At 45.9% G+C, this 20,803-nt stretch overlaps 1 protein-coding gene across 1 annotated transcript in view; it reads right to left on the bottom strand.

Moving 5' to 3' along the window:
- The window catches only part of LOC135216293 (bridge-like lipid transfer protein family member 1), a gene marked incomplete in the record, with an annotated part of 368,522 nt that overhangs the window by 46,598 nt on the left and 301,121 nt on the right, over positions 1-20,803 (bottom strand). The window contains 1 exon segment of the mRNA XM_064251459.1: positions 11,014-11,142. Within this exon segment, the coding sequence (XP_064107529.1) occupies positions 11,014-11,142 (129 nt within the window).

Below are 20,803 nucleotides of genomic sequence, written 5' to 3'. Positions count from 1 at the left end.
CTTTCCCATAACGAGTTTACAATATCGTTCATAAATAGTAACGGAAATTGTCGTGTTAGGTTGTTCTTATATATTTAATGTAAAAATATTCTGGATTTCAAAATAATTATGATTTAAGAATTTTTTTTTTTTCTTTACAGGACTTAGTTTTGCACAGTTGTAAACAGAGGATAAAACCTGGGAAAGTTCTAGCCCCACACACACGTAAACGTAACCCGAGCGGAGACACGGGTGTTTTGTTTGTTGTTTGTTTTTCTCTTTCGAGCTCCGACTTTACGTGTTTATGTTAATAGGGCAAACTTTTTTAGTGTGAGGAGAAGGTAAATAACGGTATATACTTTGTAATTTTATTTTTTTCTCTTTCTCACTTAAGCGTGATAGACATGTGTAAAGGTTGGGAAAGGAATAATTCCTGTGTGGTGGTGCTAGATCGTTCAGGTTAAGTTTCATATCATTATAATGTGTGGATCTTTCTAAACTATTGGGAGAACATAATTCATATTTTAAGTGAAGGGATTAGTTATTGGGATAATCATCTCTAGTGAAGCAAAATTAATTAGCGTTTCATTGATTGCCAGCTAAACCAAAATAGCAGTTCCTACGCAATCTTAACTTACGCTTAACACCCCCCCCCCCCGGGGCATTTAAGGTTGTGTTTTATTTTAGACGTTTATTTGACCGCTGACAGCCACAACTACAAACCCTAATTTTAATAGCTAGCCTAGGGGATCATCCATCGCTTTGATTCCTGCCGTAGGTGGTCTATTATTCTATAGCCTAGCTAGGGGATCATCCATCGCTTTGATTCCTGCGAGCCGTAGGTCTATTATTCTAGCTAGCCTAGGGGATCATCCATCGCTTGATTCCTGCCGTAGGTCTATTATTCTAGCTAGCCTAGGGGATCATCCATCGCTTTTGATTCCTGCCGTAGGTCTATTATTCTAGCTAGCCTAGGGATCATCCATTGCTGTGGTTCTCCATAGGCCCATTTTTCCTAGCTAACTTTCAGAATCACCCATCTTTGTGATTCTGTTTACGGCTTAGTGCCATATAGCTTACAGGTACACCTCTTGCTGTGTATTCCTGTCATTTGCACACCTCGACAGTGTAGTCTTTTCCAGGTACAATTATCGTCGTGGTGCCACTTTGCACCGCTTTATCTGTATCCTTCCTGCTGCCAGACTTCTGCTTTGGCCAGAGTGTCTTTCCCTTCCGTGCAATTGCTTGCATGGCCAACACCCACTTACAAATTATTGTTGAGGGTGATCCAGCAGTCATTTCAAGGGAAATTAGCAAAATGCCCACCACTGAGATCCAGGCTATAATGGAATTGGGAAAGAGGCTCGGATATGATGGAACAGAATTGCAAAAATTCGTCCGAGAAACCCAGGCCGAAGCCAGGGATCGAAGGCAAGAGGAGAGAGAAAGAGAGAAGGAACGGCAGGAGCATGAATTAAGGAAGCAGGAGCATGAATTAAAGATGCAGGACAAAGCCATTGAATTAGCCCAGCTCCAATCCTCACAACCCCTCCAACCTAATGGTACTCCGCTACCGGGGCCGGCTCTCCATCCTTGCCTGTCCATACTCTCATTCCTCAGTGGGACGATAAGGATCCCGTAGGTGGCTACACGAAGTGGAGTCAGTGTTCCAGACATGTGCTGTGGCAGGGGAGATGAAGGCCCTACTTCTGGCCAAGCATATGCAGGGAAAAGGAAGGCTGCTCATTCTGCCTTACCCGTTGATCGACAAGGAGATTTTGAGGCTGTCCGGAAGGCCGTGATAGAGGCTTACAAGCTGAGCCCTCAACATTGGCGCCGTCAGTGGCGTGGGCAAGTTAAGCCCTCCACGCAACTTGGGCTGACTGGGCTTTTCAGAAGGATAGGCTCTATACCCTCTGGCTTGGGGCTGCGAAGTGCAACTAACCATCGAGGACCCTCCACGAGCCTGTCAAAATTGAGGATTTCCATAGGCATGCCCCACCAGAGCTCTCTCTCTACATTACCGAGAAGAAGCCAAACAACCTTTTAGGGCTTTGTTGCGAGTATGCCGATGAATACGAGCTCGTCTGGCATAACTCAGGGTCCCAGCGCACTGCTACACCCCTGCCACTGCTCTAGCTGGCAAGTCTAAGCCCAAGCAAAACCATCTTCTTCCGCCAAGTGCAACCTCGGTGGCAAATCCAACCACACTGACGCAGACTGCCCGACAAATCAGTCAACACCAGCGGCTGCCCCTTCGGATACGAGCCCTCAGTCCAAACCCAAGGGTAAAGGGCCAAAAAGGAGTTTTATTTTGCCAAAGCATACTGTGAGGTTTGCAATGGTCTTACCGGACCACACTAATGAACTAACTCACAGTCGCCCGAGCCGAACCCTCAGCCTCAAAAACCCAGTTGTTCCTCTCCATCGCTACTCAGGGCGCATCGCGGGGGCGGCCTGCAGAAGGGGAGATCACCGTAGCCCCACTTGAAGGAGGCATCCCTCCACAGTTGGTTCCGAGCATTCGAGGATCCAGGTTCAGATGTTTCCCTAATCTTGTGGCACAGGTACCCGCTGGCGCCCCCAATGTCCCGGCCAGGATGGGCATCATTGACTGGTCCGGTGGATTGAGCGAGAGTCACCAGGGACCTTCCCCACGGTCGTTGTTGAGAGTGGGACGACGCCCCAGCTCAGCCCAAGAGTGCAGGCTTGGAGTCCCCGATTGACTTAGGCCGTGAGGGCTAGACCTGCTCCTGGGTAGGGACCTCCCTGGAGGGAGTGCAGCGTGTGCCCTTAAGGTGCATGACAGCAGCTGAGCCTGAGCCTGAGCCGAGCCTGAGCCCGAACCTTTGGATATAGCACCTGTAGAAGGTGACAAGTGGCTTGCTGGCATTGACCTGGGAGAATTAACCTGGCTAAAGGAGGAGGATCAAGAGCCCTCGTCTCCCAGCCATGAGTCCGAGCCTCGTACACAAGACCCTACTGTGCTGCTTACCACCTCCGTGGATAGCTCATCCACAAGAAAACACCATCAGGGGACCCAGGAGGCACCAGTGAGGCTCCCGTCACCCCAGCCACCCTAAGGAGCAGGACCGAGCTCATCCGTTACCAACAGTTGGATAGACACTTAACCCTTATCGGGAGGCGGCCTATTTGGATGAAGCAGAAATAGTGAACCTCTCTAAGGAGAACCTCTTGTTGAAGGATGAGGTGCTCCTCAGAGTTCACCCGAGGTGCCCACGAACCCGCTGAAGTGATACACCGGCAAGTAGTTGTTCCCCGTAACCTTAGATTAGCTGTGTTGTGCATGGCCCATGAGGACTGGGAGGACACTTTGGCGTGAAGCGCACTACCAGCAAATCCAGCGTCAATTCTTCTGGCCAGGCCATGCCCAAGAGTGTTAAGGCTTATGTAGCCTCCTGTTTGCCCTGCCAGGTCGCTGGGAACCCAAACCAGGTAGTGCCAAGGGCGCCTCTCCAGCCCATCCCTTCAGCGGGCATTCCCTTCCATGATGTCTTGGTAGATTATGTGGGTCCCATGCCACGGAGTAAACGTGGAAATTGTTACCTACTGACGATGATTGATCGGTTCACTCGATACCTGGAAGCCGTTCCAACCCGAAGTGCCAACGCCCGCCACGCTGTCAGAGGACTGACCCAGTTCTTTTGTAGGTTTGGTTTCCCGCCTGCCACCATTCAGTCGGACAAGGGCTCCCACTTCATGGCAAAAGAGTTTAAGGAGGCGATGGCCTGCATGGCATTCGCCACCGGACCTCTACAGCCTACATCCAGAGAGCCAGGGCCTTGTGGAATGCTCCCACAGACACTGAAGACAGTCTTGACCAAGTTGGGAGAGGACTGGCTCCCCCTGACTGGGGAGGAAAAATATTTGCCCTACGCTCTGTTTGCCCTCCGCCAGGCAACGTTCAGAAACCACCGGGATACAGTCCCTTTGAGCTGCTATATGCTCACTCACACGTGGCCCCTAGACTATACTCTACGAGGCTTGGGAAAACCCCACCAGGCCTCCTGGCTGGAAGAGCTGCCAGACATACAAGGCTAAATTACGGGTTGCATGGGATGTTGCCAAAGCTTCAGAGACGGTGGCGCAGAGTAGTATGAAGAGACATCGGGTGGAGCGGGAGACTCAAGACCGGAGTTTGAAGTGGGAGACCAAGTTCTGGTTCTCTGCACTGGAGAGCGGAGGCCTCTAAGCACAAGGTTCATGGGCCCCTACAAGATTCTGGAAAAGAAGGGCACATTAAACTATCTAGTGGATTGCGGCACTAGGCGGGCTAAGTGGCTCCATATCAATCTCCTTAAGCCCTACCACCAGAGGAGCGAAATGGTGGGGACAGTCACCAGGTTTCCTCACCCCAGAGTAATTCGGAGGTCCTAGCCAAATTTTGAACTGATCACTCCTGCACTAGATATGGCGAAGAGAAATGACATCAGGGAATTACTCCTTCAGCATCCCACAGGTCGTGCGGGAACACGCTAGGTAGCAACGATCTCTTGGAGCACAAGATTGAATTGCTTGAGGGAACAAGCCCCATCGGCAAAATTATTACCGGCTTAACCCCCAGCGGGCGGAACGGGTGGCGGCACAGGTTAAACTACAACTCAACTTGGGTCTCATTGAGGAGAGTGAGAGCCCTTGGGCATCCCTTGTCCGTTGTGGTGCCAAAGGAGGGGGGAGGAGGACCGACTTTGCATTGACTTTTGCAAGTTGAATGCAGTGACCAAAACCGGAATCCTACCCGCTCCCGCGCATCGAGGATTGTTTGGAGAGCCTAGGCGAATTTCCATTCCTAAGTAAGATAGACCTAGAGAAGGTTACTGGCAGGTACCATTGGCCAAGGAGTCACAGCCCCTGACTGCATTCATTACACGGGACGGGCTCTTTACCAGTGTCGGGGGTGATGCCTTTTGGTCTAACGGAACGCACCTAGCTGTTTCCAGAAACTCATGAACAAGGTGCTAGCAGGGATTCCTAATTGTGTGGTCTACCTAGACGACATTGTCATCTACTCCAAAACGTGGGACGAACACCTCCAGACCCTAAAGAAGGTGCTGGGTGCACTCTAGAAAGCCAATTTGGTCATCAACCTGAAGAAGTGTACTTTGGGAGTGTCTGAGATCACATACCTGGGCCACCAGGTAGGAGGGGGCAAAATAATGCCAAAGGATGCCAACATTCTTGCTATACAGAATATGCCCTATCCTAAAACTAAGAAGGAAGCCCAACGGTTCCTGGGGATGGTGAGTACTTCAGGAGATTTGTGCCAAACTTCTCCCAAGTAGCTGCTCCCATCACTGACCTATTCAAGGGCGATAACCAGTTCCGCTGTACCGAGGAGTGTCGGAAAGCCTCCTACGACCATCTGAAGAGGGTCCTCATGAGTCGCCCGGTACTCCGCACACCTGATTACTCTCAGCCTTTCTCAATAGCAGTAGACGCCAGCGATGTAGGGGTGGGTGCGGTCCTCCTCCAGGAGGAAAACCAGGTGCGTCACCCTGTCTCCTATTTCTCAAAGAAATTGAACCCAGCTCAGATGAGGTATAGTACGATCGAGAAGGAGCTACTTGGCATGGTTCTTAGCCCTTAAACATTTTGAATCCTACCATGCTGACCACAAGTTCCCACTGACTGTCCTGACGGACCATAATCCTTTAATCTACCTCACTCAGTTCCGTAACAAGAATAAGAGGCTCATGAGGTGGTGTATGGACTCCAGGACTACAACTGGAAGGTTGAGCACATCAAGGGCACGGACAATAAGATGGCCGATGTGCTCTCTCGGCATTAGTGCCCGATGCACAATGCCATGTATATATAGAACTTAGACTGTAGGTTGTATGAATGTTGTATTGAGCCTTGGTGGCCTCCCCAGCTTCACGAACTGAGGAGACACCTTGGCCCCATTTTGTTTGTTCATGTAGGTTTAACCTCTGTCATTTTGGATGTATTGAGCCTTGGTGGTTTCCCCAGCTTCACAAACTGAGGAGCCATCTTGGCCCCATTTTTCTTTATTTATTTATTTGTGTTATTTTGTCCTCTTATTTTAATATTTTTTTTTATTTATGACATTTGCTTTGTTTTGCTTTAGTTAGCGTCATGCCATTATTTGTTCCTTGCTTAGGTTCCATATGAACTCAATGAAAATTGTTTCATGCATGTCGCTGCTGGGTCACTGTTGAGTTAAACTAATAATACATGCCATTTTGTCAAGTTACTGCCTTGTAGCCCACTTGTTTTTTTAATTGGCACTTAAAGTTAACCTCGGCAATTTATTTAAGAGATTTTGACCCTAGATGCAGCTTAGCAATTAGTTCATTTTGTGGTGAGGCTCGCTAGGTGTGGGGACACAGAGTCGAATGGCTCCAGACCTTCGCTTGCAGAGTTCTTGACCCGTTGAAGGACAAAATCTCTGCTAAAATGGGGGGCCTGTCAATCGTGATGGTCTATCCGCCATTTTAGCATCCAATTCGAGAGATCCTGCCCCGGGAATTTGAACGAATGCAGCAGGGCTGCCCCTAGCCGGAGTCTCACCACCTACCCACCTATCCTAGACCAGTCTCCTCCCCGAGGTCTCTTACTTTCAGATGCCACCGCAAGACGGCAGCGCCAAGCTGGCACCCCCCAAATGGGGAATCGTAATGCAAGTCTAGGCCTAAAACAAAAGGGACAAAAGGTTCCTGACCAGTAGAAAACCCTCCAGGGGGGGGTGAACCCCCACCTTCGCAGGACGCGCAGCAGGAAACTGAGGCGTGGGTGGCTGTCTTCACAGTTTGATAGCCTTAGGAGGTGGACGTGCTGGCCTCTGTCCGCCCTTCCGAGAGGCAACTGTCTCTCCCTTAAAAGGTAGGTGTCTGTTGTATGAGAACCTCGTACCCTAACCTATCCTTCCTCCTTCCCCATGATAACATCCCATCCTTCCCTCCTATCCGTACAGAAAGAAATCCTATCCACTGATCCTTTGTTTCCTCTCCCCCTCCTGCCCTCCGTGTGCCCTCACCTGAGCGCAGTCTCTCTCTCCATAATGTCTAAGTGCTAACCGTTTGTAACTAGCAGTCATAAACTTTAAGTCCTATAAGACTTATTGCTACGTCCATTAGTAGAAATAATCTGTATAAGTCAAATAGTGCAGTGTAAGAAATGGCTAAGTGGATTAGCGTATCTGTGCATATTAACTAGTCTTTAATTGTCGTAAATTTCCCTTTCAGGGACGAGAGTACATTTGCTGAACTTCCACGTAATCTGGTTACGTACCGGATATCGTACACATTCCACTCCATAACAAGCCCCTTGCAGCTTCAAGTTCCAGCGGTTAGCCACGGTTAACCAGAAAAATTTATGTATCCGTTGTGCCTTCTTAATTGTAAATAGAAGTAAATACATTATTGCCGGTATTCAGTGTCTATATGCCGGCTGGCGACCTCCCACTTCCCTAACTTAATTGTATAAATTAGGATATACGTTTGCTAGTAATTAAATAAGGCCAAGGCAGCGTAGAATCTTAAAAATATATATATATATACACAATATATATATATATTAATATATATAATATATATGTGTAATATATACTATATACACATAGTATATATATATACTATATAATATATATATATATATAGGAATCTAGTATAATAGATTAATATATATATATATATAGATATATAATAGTATATATATATATATACTATATATCTCTATAGTAATATATATATATATTATATATATAGCTATATATATACATTAATCATACATATACATATATTATATAATATATATATATTATTATAGATATATATTATATATATATATAATATACATATATAACTATATAATATATATATATATATACTATAATAATAGATATATTTAATATATATATATATTATACGTATATAGTATTATATATATTACATCATATATATATATTATATATATAAATATATAATATATATTATAATATATATATATATATACTATATCTATATAATAATATATATTAATTATATATAATATTATATATAATATATATATAATCATATATAATATATATTGATATCATATATAGTATATATATAGTATAGTAATATATCATATATATATATATATATCGTATATATATAATAATATATAATATGTATGCATATATATATATAGATATATATATATGTGATGTATATATAATATTATATATATATATATATATAGATAGATATATAATATAGATATGCTCCTTATATATATATATAAATATATTATAATAATATATGTATGTATATATATATATATATAATATAATATATAAATATATATATGATTTATATATGTATTAATGTATATATATATATAAATAAATCTAAATAAATTATCTATATATATCATATATATATATAATATATATTATATAAATGTATGGTATATATATATATATATAATTTATATATATATATTATATATTATATATAAGGGATTTTGACGGAGGAAAAATCTATTTCTGGGGGAAGACCTGTGTCGGCCGGTGAAATGTCCTTATAGCATACATTTCAAGGTATAAATAGATGTTAAATATAGTACCAGAGAAAAAAGCTAAATGGAATCCTGAAGTTACTACCTTCAGCTCGCTCACCCCATAGGGTGTCGGTATAAACACAAAGGCGAGTGGAAGCCACTATCACAGATATCCTGCCAATTAGAAGAATACTCTCTAAACCCCTCTCTAGATAGGTGCCGTTACAACGACTACTTACATCTACCTTCCGCTCACTACTACTACGATTCCCGCCAGTAGGCTTCATTCCTGAATTGCGCACCCAAGCTTGGGCCAGCTAAAGGGTGGGAGAACAAGAGAAGAAGGGATGGGTTCACCAGGCGACACAGGTCTTCCCCCAGAAATAGATTTTTCCTCCGTCAAAATCCCTTTTCTGGGTTCCACCTGTGTCGGCTGGTGAAATAGGATATCAGAGATTTGGCCATACAAGCTTGGAAAATAACAAAATTTTATCAATACAAAAGAAAAATAAAAATTTTCTTGAAATTAAGTTTTAATAGCTTAAGTAAAAAAGTAAGTTACAAATGGTAAAAAAGGGAGGATCAAACATGACCAAATCCATACTATCCTGGGAAAAAGCAACAGGTAAGAAATGCAAAACAAACAAATATGAACTATGTACATGTCCAGGAGTGGGTTGAGCAAGCCATACCGGAACATAAGGGAGACAGGCAGGAATTACGAGCAAGGCAGGTAGGAGATAGTGAGAATCAAAGGGAAAATAATAGCAGAATAAATGAATAGGAACTAGAGTTATCAGACTAGGCCGTGTCAGGGGAGACAATGCTCCCTGCAGCCACTGCCGAATATTTAAGGGCCTCTAAATTCTTTAGATAGTGGCGTTAAAATATTGTCGGGGATTTCCAACCCGTATATTTTTTAAGATCTTCGAAGTTCATATTATGAAAATAATCAACTGAGGTAGCCACTGCCCAGATATCATGGACATGAGGGACTGAATCCAGATTGGCTTGTTTAATAAAATAAAGAATTTGTTGTCTAATTCCTTTTAAGGAGATGGTTCCGCCTTTTTCTCTAATAAAAAGAGGACCTGAAGACTTTTCAGAAGTTCTGTCCAGATAAGACTTTAATGTGACAATAGGACACAATGATGGGTCTTTTGTGAGAGGTATAATCTTATATGGAGACCACCTGTTTTGTGGGTCTTCATTCTTTGCTAAGAATTTCCGATCTGGGGAGAACAGAACTTCACCTGACGGGAGGAAATTAATATGATTTGGATCTCTAAAAAGAGCCGACAGTTCTGATATTCTGGCGCCTGAGGCCAGACTCATTAAGAACAATGTTTTCCTGAGAAGGGTTATATATGGGCATGATTCATTATTAATATCTAAAGCCAACTTGAGTACATCGTTTAAAAACCATGAGACCGTGTGGGGATGGCCCACCGGTCTCAGACGAGCACAGGCTCGAGGGATAGATGAGAGGCACCCAAAAGACAATTTACCTCGACGTAAAATACGTCCAATAGACGTTCAAGGGTTAAAATAAAATTTATCTTTCAATATAAAATTTAGCATAAAAGCTGAATAAAATCATACATAACCGCGGTGACGTCATGCCCAGCTGACTTGAGACTGAACGAGGGAGCATTGATATGTTGAGGAGAGAAGTAGAATTATAATTTTACTGTTTAAAAATATTACTTTATGTATGTAATAGCAATAACAATTCACATAAAAAAGGGAATTTTCCAGTAAATTTAACCTAATGATAAAATATGAAAACAATCAAATGCTATACATGAAAAAAGAAAGAAAGAAAGAAAAAAAAAAAGTCTTAATTGAGCCAGTGTTCGGTGCACCGAGTGAGATGGTCTAGTTGAGCAATATCAACAAAATAGTAAATAAAAGAGCATCCAAAAACAAACCAACTAAACACCAAGTAAAGTAACAATCAGTTAACCTCCTACTGAAACCAGTGACAGAAGTAGACTGACTGGCTATTGGTCTCTTGGTGTAGGAGGGGGGGGGAAGTAAATGGATTGCAGATGGATATTCAAAGAAACAAAGCGTCTTCTTTTTCAATCTGTCAAACTACTGCTGCCACAGAAGCAAGAGCTATATAATGGAGAGGCAAGGTTAATTAAAAAAATGATCTTCAGATTTTAAAATTAAATAGAATACCCTAACGTTATTTATGTCCCACACAGAACATACTACAAATGTTTATGGATTGCCTAAACTTAATTACATTTAGATCAATAAAGAGAAGAAGTACAATACTATACATCTTATGGTCTGAAGGATGAATGATATGAAGTTCATTGATTACAGCATAGGGGTACTGAAGTTTAAAATTAACAGTTGATGATGACAATCATATTATACCCAACCATGTAAACCTTGAAAAATTAACTCCAATTATTAAATAAAATAGAATATCCTCACTAGTCTTCATGTACTATACAGCAATTAACACTGCAAATGTTTACATACTCAACTTACCTTTAGATTAATAAAGAGATGAAGTACGGTACCATACAGCTTCAGGTCTGAAGGGCGAATGATGCGAAGCTCAACAGTAAAAACATCAGCTGACACTGAGGTTGGATCAAACTGCTCTGGTGTGATATTCTATAAAAATAAATAAATATATAAATAAATAAAATGTATTACTACTAATGGGGAAATTTTATAAAATAAACCTCAACAAATTTTAGTAAGTCAGGTGTCACTAAGTATTCCTTACTAATGCTGACAGTGAAATCACAACAAAAATCTTGTTAGGTGTAGTATGTATTTTTTACTAATGCTGACATTGCAATCACAACTGAAATCTTGTTGGTGTAAAGGAATCACATATAAAACGGGTGTCTTTTGTATATGTAAAGTATGCTCCACATTCAGTATGAAATTTTGTGAAAAAGAAAATTCCAATCCAACAACTTGAGGAAGTTTGATTTATCCAGCATATCATACTATAATGGGTGTTATGTCCGTCTGTCTGTCTGTCCGTTATTCAATCACTGCTAAACAGCTTGAAGAATTTAAACCAAACAGCAACAATTGAGAAGGCTTTGATCAAGGACAGTTTATAGCCTTATAGTATATACAATAGTATATACTAGCTGACTTAACTGGCGCTGCCCGGGTAAACTGTGAATGACAGGCTATGGGTACAGGGAGGGAAGAGGGAGGGGGAGTTTCTGAAGTATAATACTGTCGTGAGTTAGCAGTAGATTCATGTATACTGAATCCACTACAAATTCGTGCAGTTTGCTGAAGACAGAATTCTGACCCTTGTATGATTCTCCCATGTTTTGCTGTGCAGTTTCTTTCATACAATAAATAAAAGGTCTGACTATTGTTGAAAGGGAAACAGGCCAGGCTTACGTTCAGCAGAGATGATTTTTCTCTTCTAATAGGGAAACTTATATTCCTTTTCCCCTTCCCTCCCCCTCTATATTCTCCTCACCCTTCCATCCCTCCTCCCCTCCCAATTCCACCACCACACCCCTCTTCCCTTCCTTTTCCATTCCCCTCCCCCCTACTCTTCCCCCCATTTCGCCCTCCCTCTTCTCTCACCCTACCCGTATCCTGTCATTTCAGTTTTCCCGGGCAGTGCCGGGAGGTCAGCTAGTAAACTTTAAATACACTGGAGCCCTATGTTCAGCTACACAGTGGCCTATTTCATGAGATTTTCCATGGTCAAAGGCAATGAACACAATGCCAAAGTTTTTCTGTAGCTGAAGTGCACACAAAATAATAGTGTGGCAGTTATCTGTTGTTTATCAATCTAATAATATAATAAAAAGCATTAAACAATGGAAAAGGTTGAACAAACATGACAGTTCAGCATAAATCTCAGCACTTGCAGAAACAGATGGTAGGCCTCCAGAAGTGATCTAGTATAAAAAAAAAAAAACTGGAATGAGGGAGTGAACCTTCATCTTGAAAGGGGGAGACAAATTATCAGGCATTCTCCAAAACCCATGTTAGCTCAATTCCTGTTAACTGTGCTTTGGAGGAAAGAGGTAGGTTTTAACCATCACATTCTGCACGACTTAAAGATGTTGCATGATCTGAATCAGTAGAGCTCAAAGAGGAATGTGAAGTTGAAACGGAAGAGGTTAAGGATATATCTGAAGCAAAGGATAACAAACCCTTACTTGAATTCCTGGGACACCTATACATAGTATTTTCTATCATTAAGTAGTTTCCACTAGGACTGGAACAAGAGCTTACATACTTAGAAACTAGACCCCTAAAAGTACTAATGTTCTGTCTTTTACTTAAGGCATAAAAGTACTGCACTGCCTGCCTAAGAGAGGTAAGAATGTATCTATACTAAGCCATGAAAATTATATGTGAAAAATTAGTTATTTAAAAAATGTTTAATAGATAACTTTAAGAGGGCTCACACTACAATATCTGATCTTGAAAACAAACACTATCGTAATTCAGTCACAAAATAACATTAAAGATTAAAAATTTTTTTTTTATAGATTTATAAAGCCAATAAGTAATATTTATAACAAGCCAACAACAACAAGGAATGTAAATGAATGAATTTCTGAAAATAAGGAGGCCATAAATACTAAGATTCAGCACCAATAATAGGAACAAAAAGTAAACCTCAGCAGCTATTGGTACAGCTACACCAGATGGTGCAAAATCTTACAATCATGTGCAAATCCTTCTCTCTTTCCTGTTGAAACAGCTACTTTTCTATAGGTAAACGATCGCTATTAAAAAATACAATAGACTTAAACATGACTTGACAAAAGGCCATGTCCATATGGTAAGTAGAAGGCAAAGGATCTAACTCTACAAAGATAGCAAAAGTTGGTTTCATAATCTCAGGAGATTTGTACTGTCAAATGTAAAGATTATAGGAAAGCTGCTTCAGTCAACCAAGAAGTAGTGAAGGAATTTCCATACAGCATCTAAAACTTATAGAGGAGCAGGACATTTACCCAAGTAAGTATTTCAGCAATTATTTTTTGGAAAAAAAGCCACAGCCCTAATTTAAAATGTCACTAAGCCTTGTGCCTTGAATGAAAAAGAAAAATTCCAAATTCCAGTCTTTTAGATACAAAAAAAGAAAGCTTGGATTAAAAGAACATTTTTCCCATGTGGCTTTAGAATCATAGATAATGCCCTTGCCCACCCAGAATCATATGACTTCAACTCCAAAGCCATCAAAGTCATGCACTTAGCAACAAACACTTCGAATATAACCTTTAGATCAGGGGTAATAAGGATATTTAAGGTCCCATTACACTTGGTATTGTTTAGGTTCTGGAATAAGCTACAACCATGGAAGACTTACTGAAGTGAAAACTTTATAGTACAAAATATCATCAAATCCATGGAGGCTTTCAGCCTAAAGCAGTAAACTTGTACAGGAAAAAATATTTGTCAAAATTTGTTTATGATTTCACTGTATTTACCTCAAAACCTGTCTAAAACTTACCAAAAGAAATTTCGCCTGTGGCAATGAGTGAGTGAAGGATTTAAAGATATGTCATGGGAAATATCAAATTTTTTAATCGATTTGTATTTTTCATAACTAATAAACCTTCAGTCTTAACATTAGGATAATCTTCCAGTGCCAGCTGGAAAACCAGTAAAAAAAAAATTGTGTACGCAAGGAACTATCAGCATCTGTGCTTGCACGAGCTATGTAGGAACTCCCACAATGCCTTTGGCATCCCGTGATCGCATCAGTTACTTTTTGCTCTCTGTCTTTTAAAGCTGGTTTAGTTTGCCCATTTTTTATACATTTCTGTTTCAATGTGTGTGATTGCTGTTGGTCTGTATGGGTAGTGGGATATCATGGATCTTTTTACCTCCCCGATGAGTTTCTTTGGGATCTCGCTAAAAACAGAGGAAATGTCCAGGTATAAGTCGGTTTCCTTGTTCAAGACTTTTAACATCGGTGTCCATGGATCCACATCCAACATGTAGTAGGTGCAGAGAAAATCCCAAATTCAAGGTAATTTGTATTTTTCCTAGCTATACTTACCTTGCACTACTTAATAGGAGAATCCTGGATGTCAATCCGGTACTGACCAGAAAAATCTGGTTACTCCTTACACACCTAGCCAGGTGCATGCCCTGAGGGTCAATGCTACGCGCCTGCGACCTCTGACCTCTTGGTTCCTGCCCTAAGGTACTCGGGGACGGTAGGGAGGGCCTGAAACCTTAGTAGTTTGAGGTAAGTATAGCTAGGAAAAATACAAATTACCATGAATTTGTGATTTGTTCCGACACCGTATACTTACCTCGAACTACTTAATAGGAGACTCATCCTTAGGAGGAGGGAGTAGCTTAAGGGAGACTGGCTTCAGAGGTAGGTCCAGGTGCATAACCGAGGGGGGACCCAGTCCCACTTGAGAGAGGCGAGGGACTGGGGAAGGGTCTGCTGAGGGCACTGGCTGAAATGGAAGGGTAAGCCATAATAGTGACAGCTACAAGGAAATGGTTTGTACTTCTCATATCACATAAATCCCCCATCTTACCTCTAGGTTTGAAGGGTCCCACGAAAGCTCTCCTGAGGCCCAGGGAGAGGATAAGGAAGGGGGATGGAGGGGCTAGGATAAGGGGGAACACACATTCATACTGCCACTCATACCCCTAGAGTCACTTGCCCGTGCCCTTGCCTAGGTCTGCTGTTGGCCCGCCACCACCGGACCAATTTCGAATGAATCAAGTGATTTGCAGGTGCAGTCCTTCAGGTAGTGGGCTGTAAATGTGGACTGCCAGTTCCACACTCTGGCCCTTAGGATCTGGCTGACCGTAGGCTCTCCTGATCATTTCTCTTAACCAGAAGGAGACGGTGTTCTTGGAGACCGCCTTCTTCTCCCGGCTGGTAGAAACGAACAGGTTCCTAATGGGTGGCCTGAACCGGGTGGTCCTACTGAGATACTTCCTCATCACCAGGACTGGACATAAAAGCAGATCTCGAGGATCGTCTGACCCGGTGATGGAGGGGATCGAGAACTCCACGAACCTGTCGTCCACAATTGAGGGGTTTTGTGTCTTGGCCATAAGTACGGAACATTTTGAAAGTAGAGCTCCTCTTCGGGTCGGAAACCTCGTAGGAAAGGCCATGAAGCTCTCCTACTCTCTTGGTGGAAGCTAAAGCCAGAAGCAATACCGTCTTTAGTGTTAATTCCGTCCAAGATGTCCTTGAGGGGTTCGAAAGAGGGCTTCCTCAGGGCATCCAGCACCTTCGCAATGCACCACTGTGGTGCCTTCAAGGCTCTGGGGGGGGGGGAGAGACTGCTCGAAGCTCCATATTAGCATTGACAGGTGTCTGGAGTTCCCTAAATCCAACCCTTTCAGGAGGAAGACCTGGCCCAGGGCTGCCCTGACTCCCTTCATGGCTGCTACAAAGAGGCCTTTGTCCAGTCTCAGGTGTACCAGGAATTTCACTATGTGGGGGATCTTGGCCTGCAGAGGCTTGAAACCCTTCTCTCTGCACCAGGCCCCGAACGTCGACCATTTTGCCTGGTAAACTGCCACGGAAGACTTCCTTAGGTACCCTGACATCTGTGAGGCCACTCTCTGAGAGTAGCCTTCCTTACTCAACAACCGCTTGATAGTCACCACCCGTGAAGAGATAGGGCCGGGTGACCTTTGTGGAACCTCTCGAAGTGGGGCTGCCTTAGAAAGTCCAGTCTGAGGGGCAACCTCCAAGGATCTTGCACTGCTAAGGCCTGGAGGTCCAGGAACCACTCAATGTCTGGCCACATGGGAGCCACCAATGTCATTTAAGCACCTCTTGACCTTCTCAACTGGTTTAGAACCTCCCTTATCACCCTGAAGGGCAGGAATGCATAAACGTCCAGACCGTCCCATGGGTGCTGGAATGCATCCTCCCAGGCTGCTGCCGGGTGGCACCGGGGAGCAGAACACCAGGAGCTTTGCATTTAGCCTCGTGGCAAACAGGTCCAGGGAGGGGGAGCCCCAAATCCCGATCAGCTCCCCAATTACCTCGGGGTGTAGGGACCACTCTGACCCTATCAACTATCCCTGCCTGCTTAGCCCATCCGCGATCACGTTCCTCTTTCCTGGAATGAACCTTGCTGTTAGGGTCGTGCCTGTGCTTGTGGCCCACTCCAGGATCGACTCCGTGAGATCGCACAGGTAATGGGACTTCAGGACGCCCTGCTTTTTGATGTAGGCTACCACCATGGCGTTGTCGCACATCAGCGCTACCACCCAGCTCCTGATCCTGTACTCAAACTCCTGCGGGGCCCTCTGGATTGCTAGCAACTCCAGTCAGTTGATGTGAAGCTGCCTCTCCTGCTCCGACCAGACCCCTTCCCTCGTTTCGGACTGAAGGTAGGCACCCCAACCCTCCTTCAATGCGTCCATGAACAGGAGCATCTCCAGGGGTAGGTCAGATAGGGGAACCACCCGGCGGGTGTTTGACCGGTCCAACCACCACCGGAGGGCCTCCCTGGTGTCCTGCAAGGGGAGTATGAGTTTCCGGAGAGGATCTTCCTTCAGGGACCAGCTTTCCTTCAGGTTCCACTGGACTGGCCTCAGCTTCAGCCTGTCCTGGGGGACCAGCTTCTCCAGGGGGACCAAATGACCCCGGAGTCTCTGCCACTCCCTCACGGGGAGGGGGGGGGAGTCTTGCAAGAAGGGGAGAGCTATCCTCTGCAGGTTGGCCAGTCTGTCCTCCGAGGGGAAGGCCCTGGCTGCCCTTGTGTCTAGGTCCAACCCCAGGTACACCATCCTGGTGGTTGGTACCAGCTGGGGTTTCTCCCAGTTCAGGACTATGCCTAGCTCCAAGCAGAAGGACAGGAGTTTATCCCTCTGCTTCTCTAAGGCCTCCCTTGAGGAGGAAAGCAACAACCAACTGTCCAGGTACCACAGGAGATGGATCTCCCTCTTGTGAGCCCAGGAGGACACAAGGGAGAACACCCTGGTGAACACTTGAGGTGCCATGGACAGAACGAAGCAGAGGGTCCTGAACTGGTAGGACTTGCTCTCCCATCTGATGCGTAAGTACCTCCTGCTGGACGGGTGTACTGGGATCTGGAAGCACGCATCCTTTAGGTCCAGGGACAACATGAAGTCCCCTTGGATGAACACATTCAAGACCGATAGGTCTATGACCGGCCTCCTCCCCCCCACCCCCCCCCCCCCCCCACCCCCCCCCCCCCCCCCCCTGTGGACTTCTCCATCAGGAAGAGGTGACTGAAGAACCTGGGGAATATGTCCTCCACCTGCTGGAGGGCTCCCTTCTCTAGCAAAGACCACACTTCTGACCATAAAGCCTCCCCATGACTGAGGTCCTGGGGCTGGAAGGACCATGTTCCTGGAACCTTCATCACAGAGGAGCTTGCCGTCCAGGAAGGGGATCCAGTAACCGTCCCTGAGGACCTGCACTGTCCAAGGGTCAGCTCAGAGGTCCTCCCAGTTCCACCAATGATATGAGAGGCAACCCCCCACCTGTTTACTTCCTCCTGGGGAAGCGGCCATTTCGGGTCCTACGGGAGGCGGTAGGTCTGGGTCTGAAAGAGGCAGAGGAGGACGAGGGAGCCCTGGAGGAGGGATGAGCCCCTGTCCCCCACCCCTAACCTCTGGAAATCAGTTCAAGGTTGGAGGAAGAGAACTGAGCCTCATGCCTGCTCTAAGGCCTCGGCCGGGGAACTTCCTGAGTTTTTCGCTGGCTGGGGTTCCTGAAGGCAGAAGCCCTGTAAACGATGGAGTCCTGGTTCTCCTGGCTCGCCTTCCTCCACTGCTCCAAGGACTCTTCTGCAACCTGATCAGGGAAGAGAGACTCCCCCATCAATGGGGAGTTCCTCAGGGCCTTGGCCTCTCTGTCGGGGAGGCTCCTAGGTAACCTGGCCAGGACCGTGTCCCTCCTCTGGAGTACCCAGTTGGTCCACTGTGTAATGGACTGGGTGGTGAGGAAGCTGAATGACCTCCCACCCGACAGGACCAACTCCTTGAACTGCACCAGTTCGACCTCTTTGCTCAAGTCGTGCTCCATGGTGAACCTGGCCACCGCCCCAGACCAGAGGTCAAGCCAGAAGGCCATGTGGACCGTAGACCAAGTCGTGGCCTCCATCGCCATGGCCCTCAGCTGGGAGAAGGAAACCGGACCTGCCAGATGCTTTTCCTCTGACAGGCCTGGTGCCATGGACTTGGGGCCGCCGTAAAAGCCCTCCGGAGCCTGGGACGCGTTCCTCGCTGGTGGAAGGCACAGAGGGGGCTTTGATTCTTTAGGACCACCCATGAGGAAGTCTATTGCCATGGACCTCCATGGCATCCTGTCCCTCTCAGGCACTCTGGAGAACATCCTGGATGAATGCCCCATCCTAATCATCTGCCAGATGGCCGGAGGGGGCCTGCGCAGGCAAGAGCGAAAAAGCCGGTGACTCAGGGCGACTCTGATCGGGGGCTTCCAGAGGGGATGGAAGCTCCCCTAAACAAAGAGCCTTGGACCAAAGAAGTGGGGCTGTCATAGGACACCCATCGGTCCAAGTTTGACTCCTGACCCGGGCCAGCGAGACCGAGCAACTCCACCTCCTACGCTGGGAGGAAGGAGGGGAAAAAACGTCAAGGAAGGGAGCCTGCCCGGCACAAGCAGCTGCCACAGGGCGCACTGGCACTGAGGCAGGATCCACTGAGGCTGCAGGGGGAACAGCCTGCGGAAGAGCGGAGGACCGCGCCCGTGGGGCTGTCATGGGCGCTACGAGTTCGGGGGCCCTCTGCAGGGACCGACCGGATGGGGAGCGGCGACAACCGTGGCGGCGTGAACCCTCCCGATGGCTGCTGCTCCTACTCTGACCCCTGCAGTCCCGGCTACGACAGGGAGAAAAGGTGTTGTGGCCTGGGGAGGAGGAGGAAGAACACGGTTGACTCCTCCCAGCGCAGTGCCTCCACTTCACTCTTCTCCTCCTCCTCCTCCTCCTACGGGAGGACCTATCCGAGTCAGTGGACTTCGAGGAAGAGTAATCTTCGGGAGAGGGGGTCTCCTCTTGCTCTTCTTGCCCTTGGTCTGAGGGGAGAGGGTCCGAAGACCGGCCCAGTCTGGGACAACGCCCACCAGGGGTGTTTCACCTTGGGAGAGCGTCCCGGCCCTCGGGTGTGACCCTCCGGGAAAGTGTGGGGGCATCTCTCAGTCCTGAAAGTCATCCTCCTGGAGGGGGGATCTGAAAGGGGTCCTGGGGGTACCAGACCAGGGCCGGGACAGGAGCTCCGACGATCCCGTCAGCTTTTACTGCCTCCTGTGGCAGGTCAATCCCATGGGTGTGGGGTAAGCTCTGGGCCGCGCTCCCCAGAGTGGAGAGAGCCTTGCTACTCAGCGCAGGGAGAGATGTGTTTCCCGGAGCGGGGTGAGCCACACACACCAAGCGGAAAGCCGACGCAAACACCTCGGCCAACTGAGCCCCCCGCAGGCTGAAGCAGGACCACACTTCTCGCAGGAAGCCATTGTCCCCAGGTGGCAAAACCTGTATAGAAGACACGGACTCATCGGGCTCTGCAATGGGCAGAGGCCCGGCAATGAACTCACCTAGGTCCTCTCGCTGGGAGGGAACAGGAGAAGACTTAGGCAGAGACACTGGATACGGGGCAGGTCTCATCGATAAGGGCTCCTCCGAACGAGACTCCTTTGCTGGCGACCTGGCCTTCTTCTTCTTCCTCTTGGCTGAGGCCAATGTCCACAGGAAGGGAGGCCAAGAAACACACTATGGACATGTGTACTCTGCTGAGCAGGGGCCGCCACGACACGAGTTCCACAAAGAGTGGGGGTCGATCTTCGTCGATGACAAGAAAGCCCCACACGACTTGTCCTCCAAAGGGCCTGGGCAGCGGCGCTGAGAAGTGTCGGGCTCCATGATAGAAGGCACACACACACATATACACACACTCACGGGGAGAGAAGACTCTAACACACAAGGGAAACACAAAGGAAATTGGGTCGGCACACGGATGACAAGCTGATGCGTGTGGACAGGTCAGTGACCAGAAAATCACTGAGATTGGAGGTTGTGGTCGCGTAGTCTTGACCCTTAGGGCACGTACCTGGCTAAGTGTGGAAAGGGTAACAAGATTTTTCTGGTCGGTACCAGATTGACATCAAGGATTCTCCTATTAAATAGTTCGAGGTAAGTATACGGCATCAGAACAAATGTATGTACAATTACTAATCTTTGCTCTGTATGTCCTGTTTGGTAGGTAGAATAATGGAAAAAGTTTTAACTGAAGATATCCCAACAGAGTTAACAAAAGTGACTTGATGGAACTTACCCAGTAAGATGCAGTT

This window comes from Macrobrachium nipponense, chromosome 6 (genome assembly GCF_015104395.2).
Source record: "Macrobrachium nipponense isolate FS-2020 chromosome 6, ASM1510439v2, whole genome shotgun sequence".
Classification (NCBI taxonomy): domain Eukaryota; kingdom Metazoa; phylum Arthropoda; class Malacostraca; order Decapoda; family Palaemonidae; genus Macrobrachium; species Macrobrachium nipponense.
The sequence above is the reverse complement of the archived record's forward strand: the minus strand, read 5'-3'. Positions and strand labels throughout refer to the sequence as shown.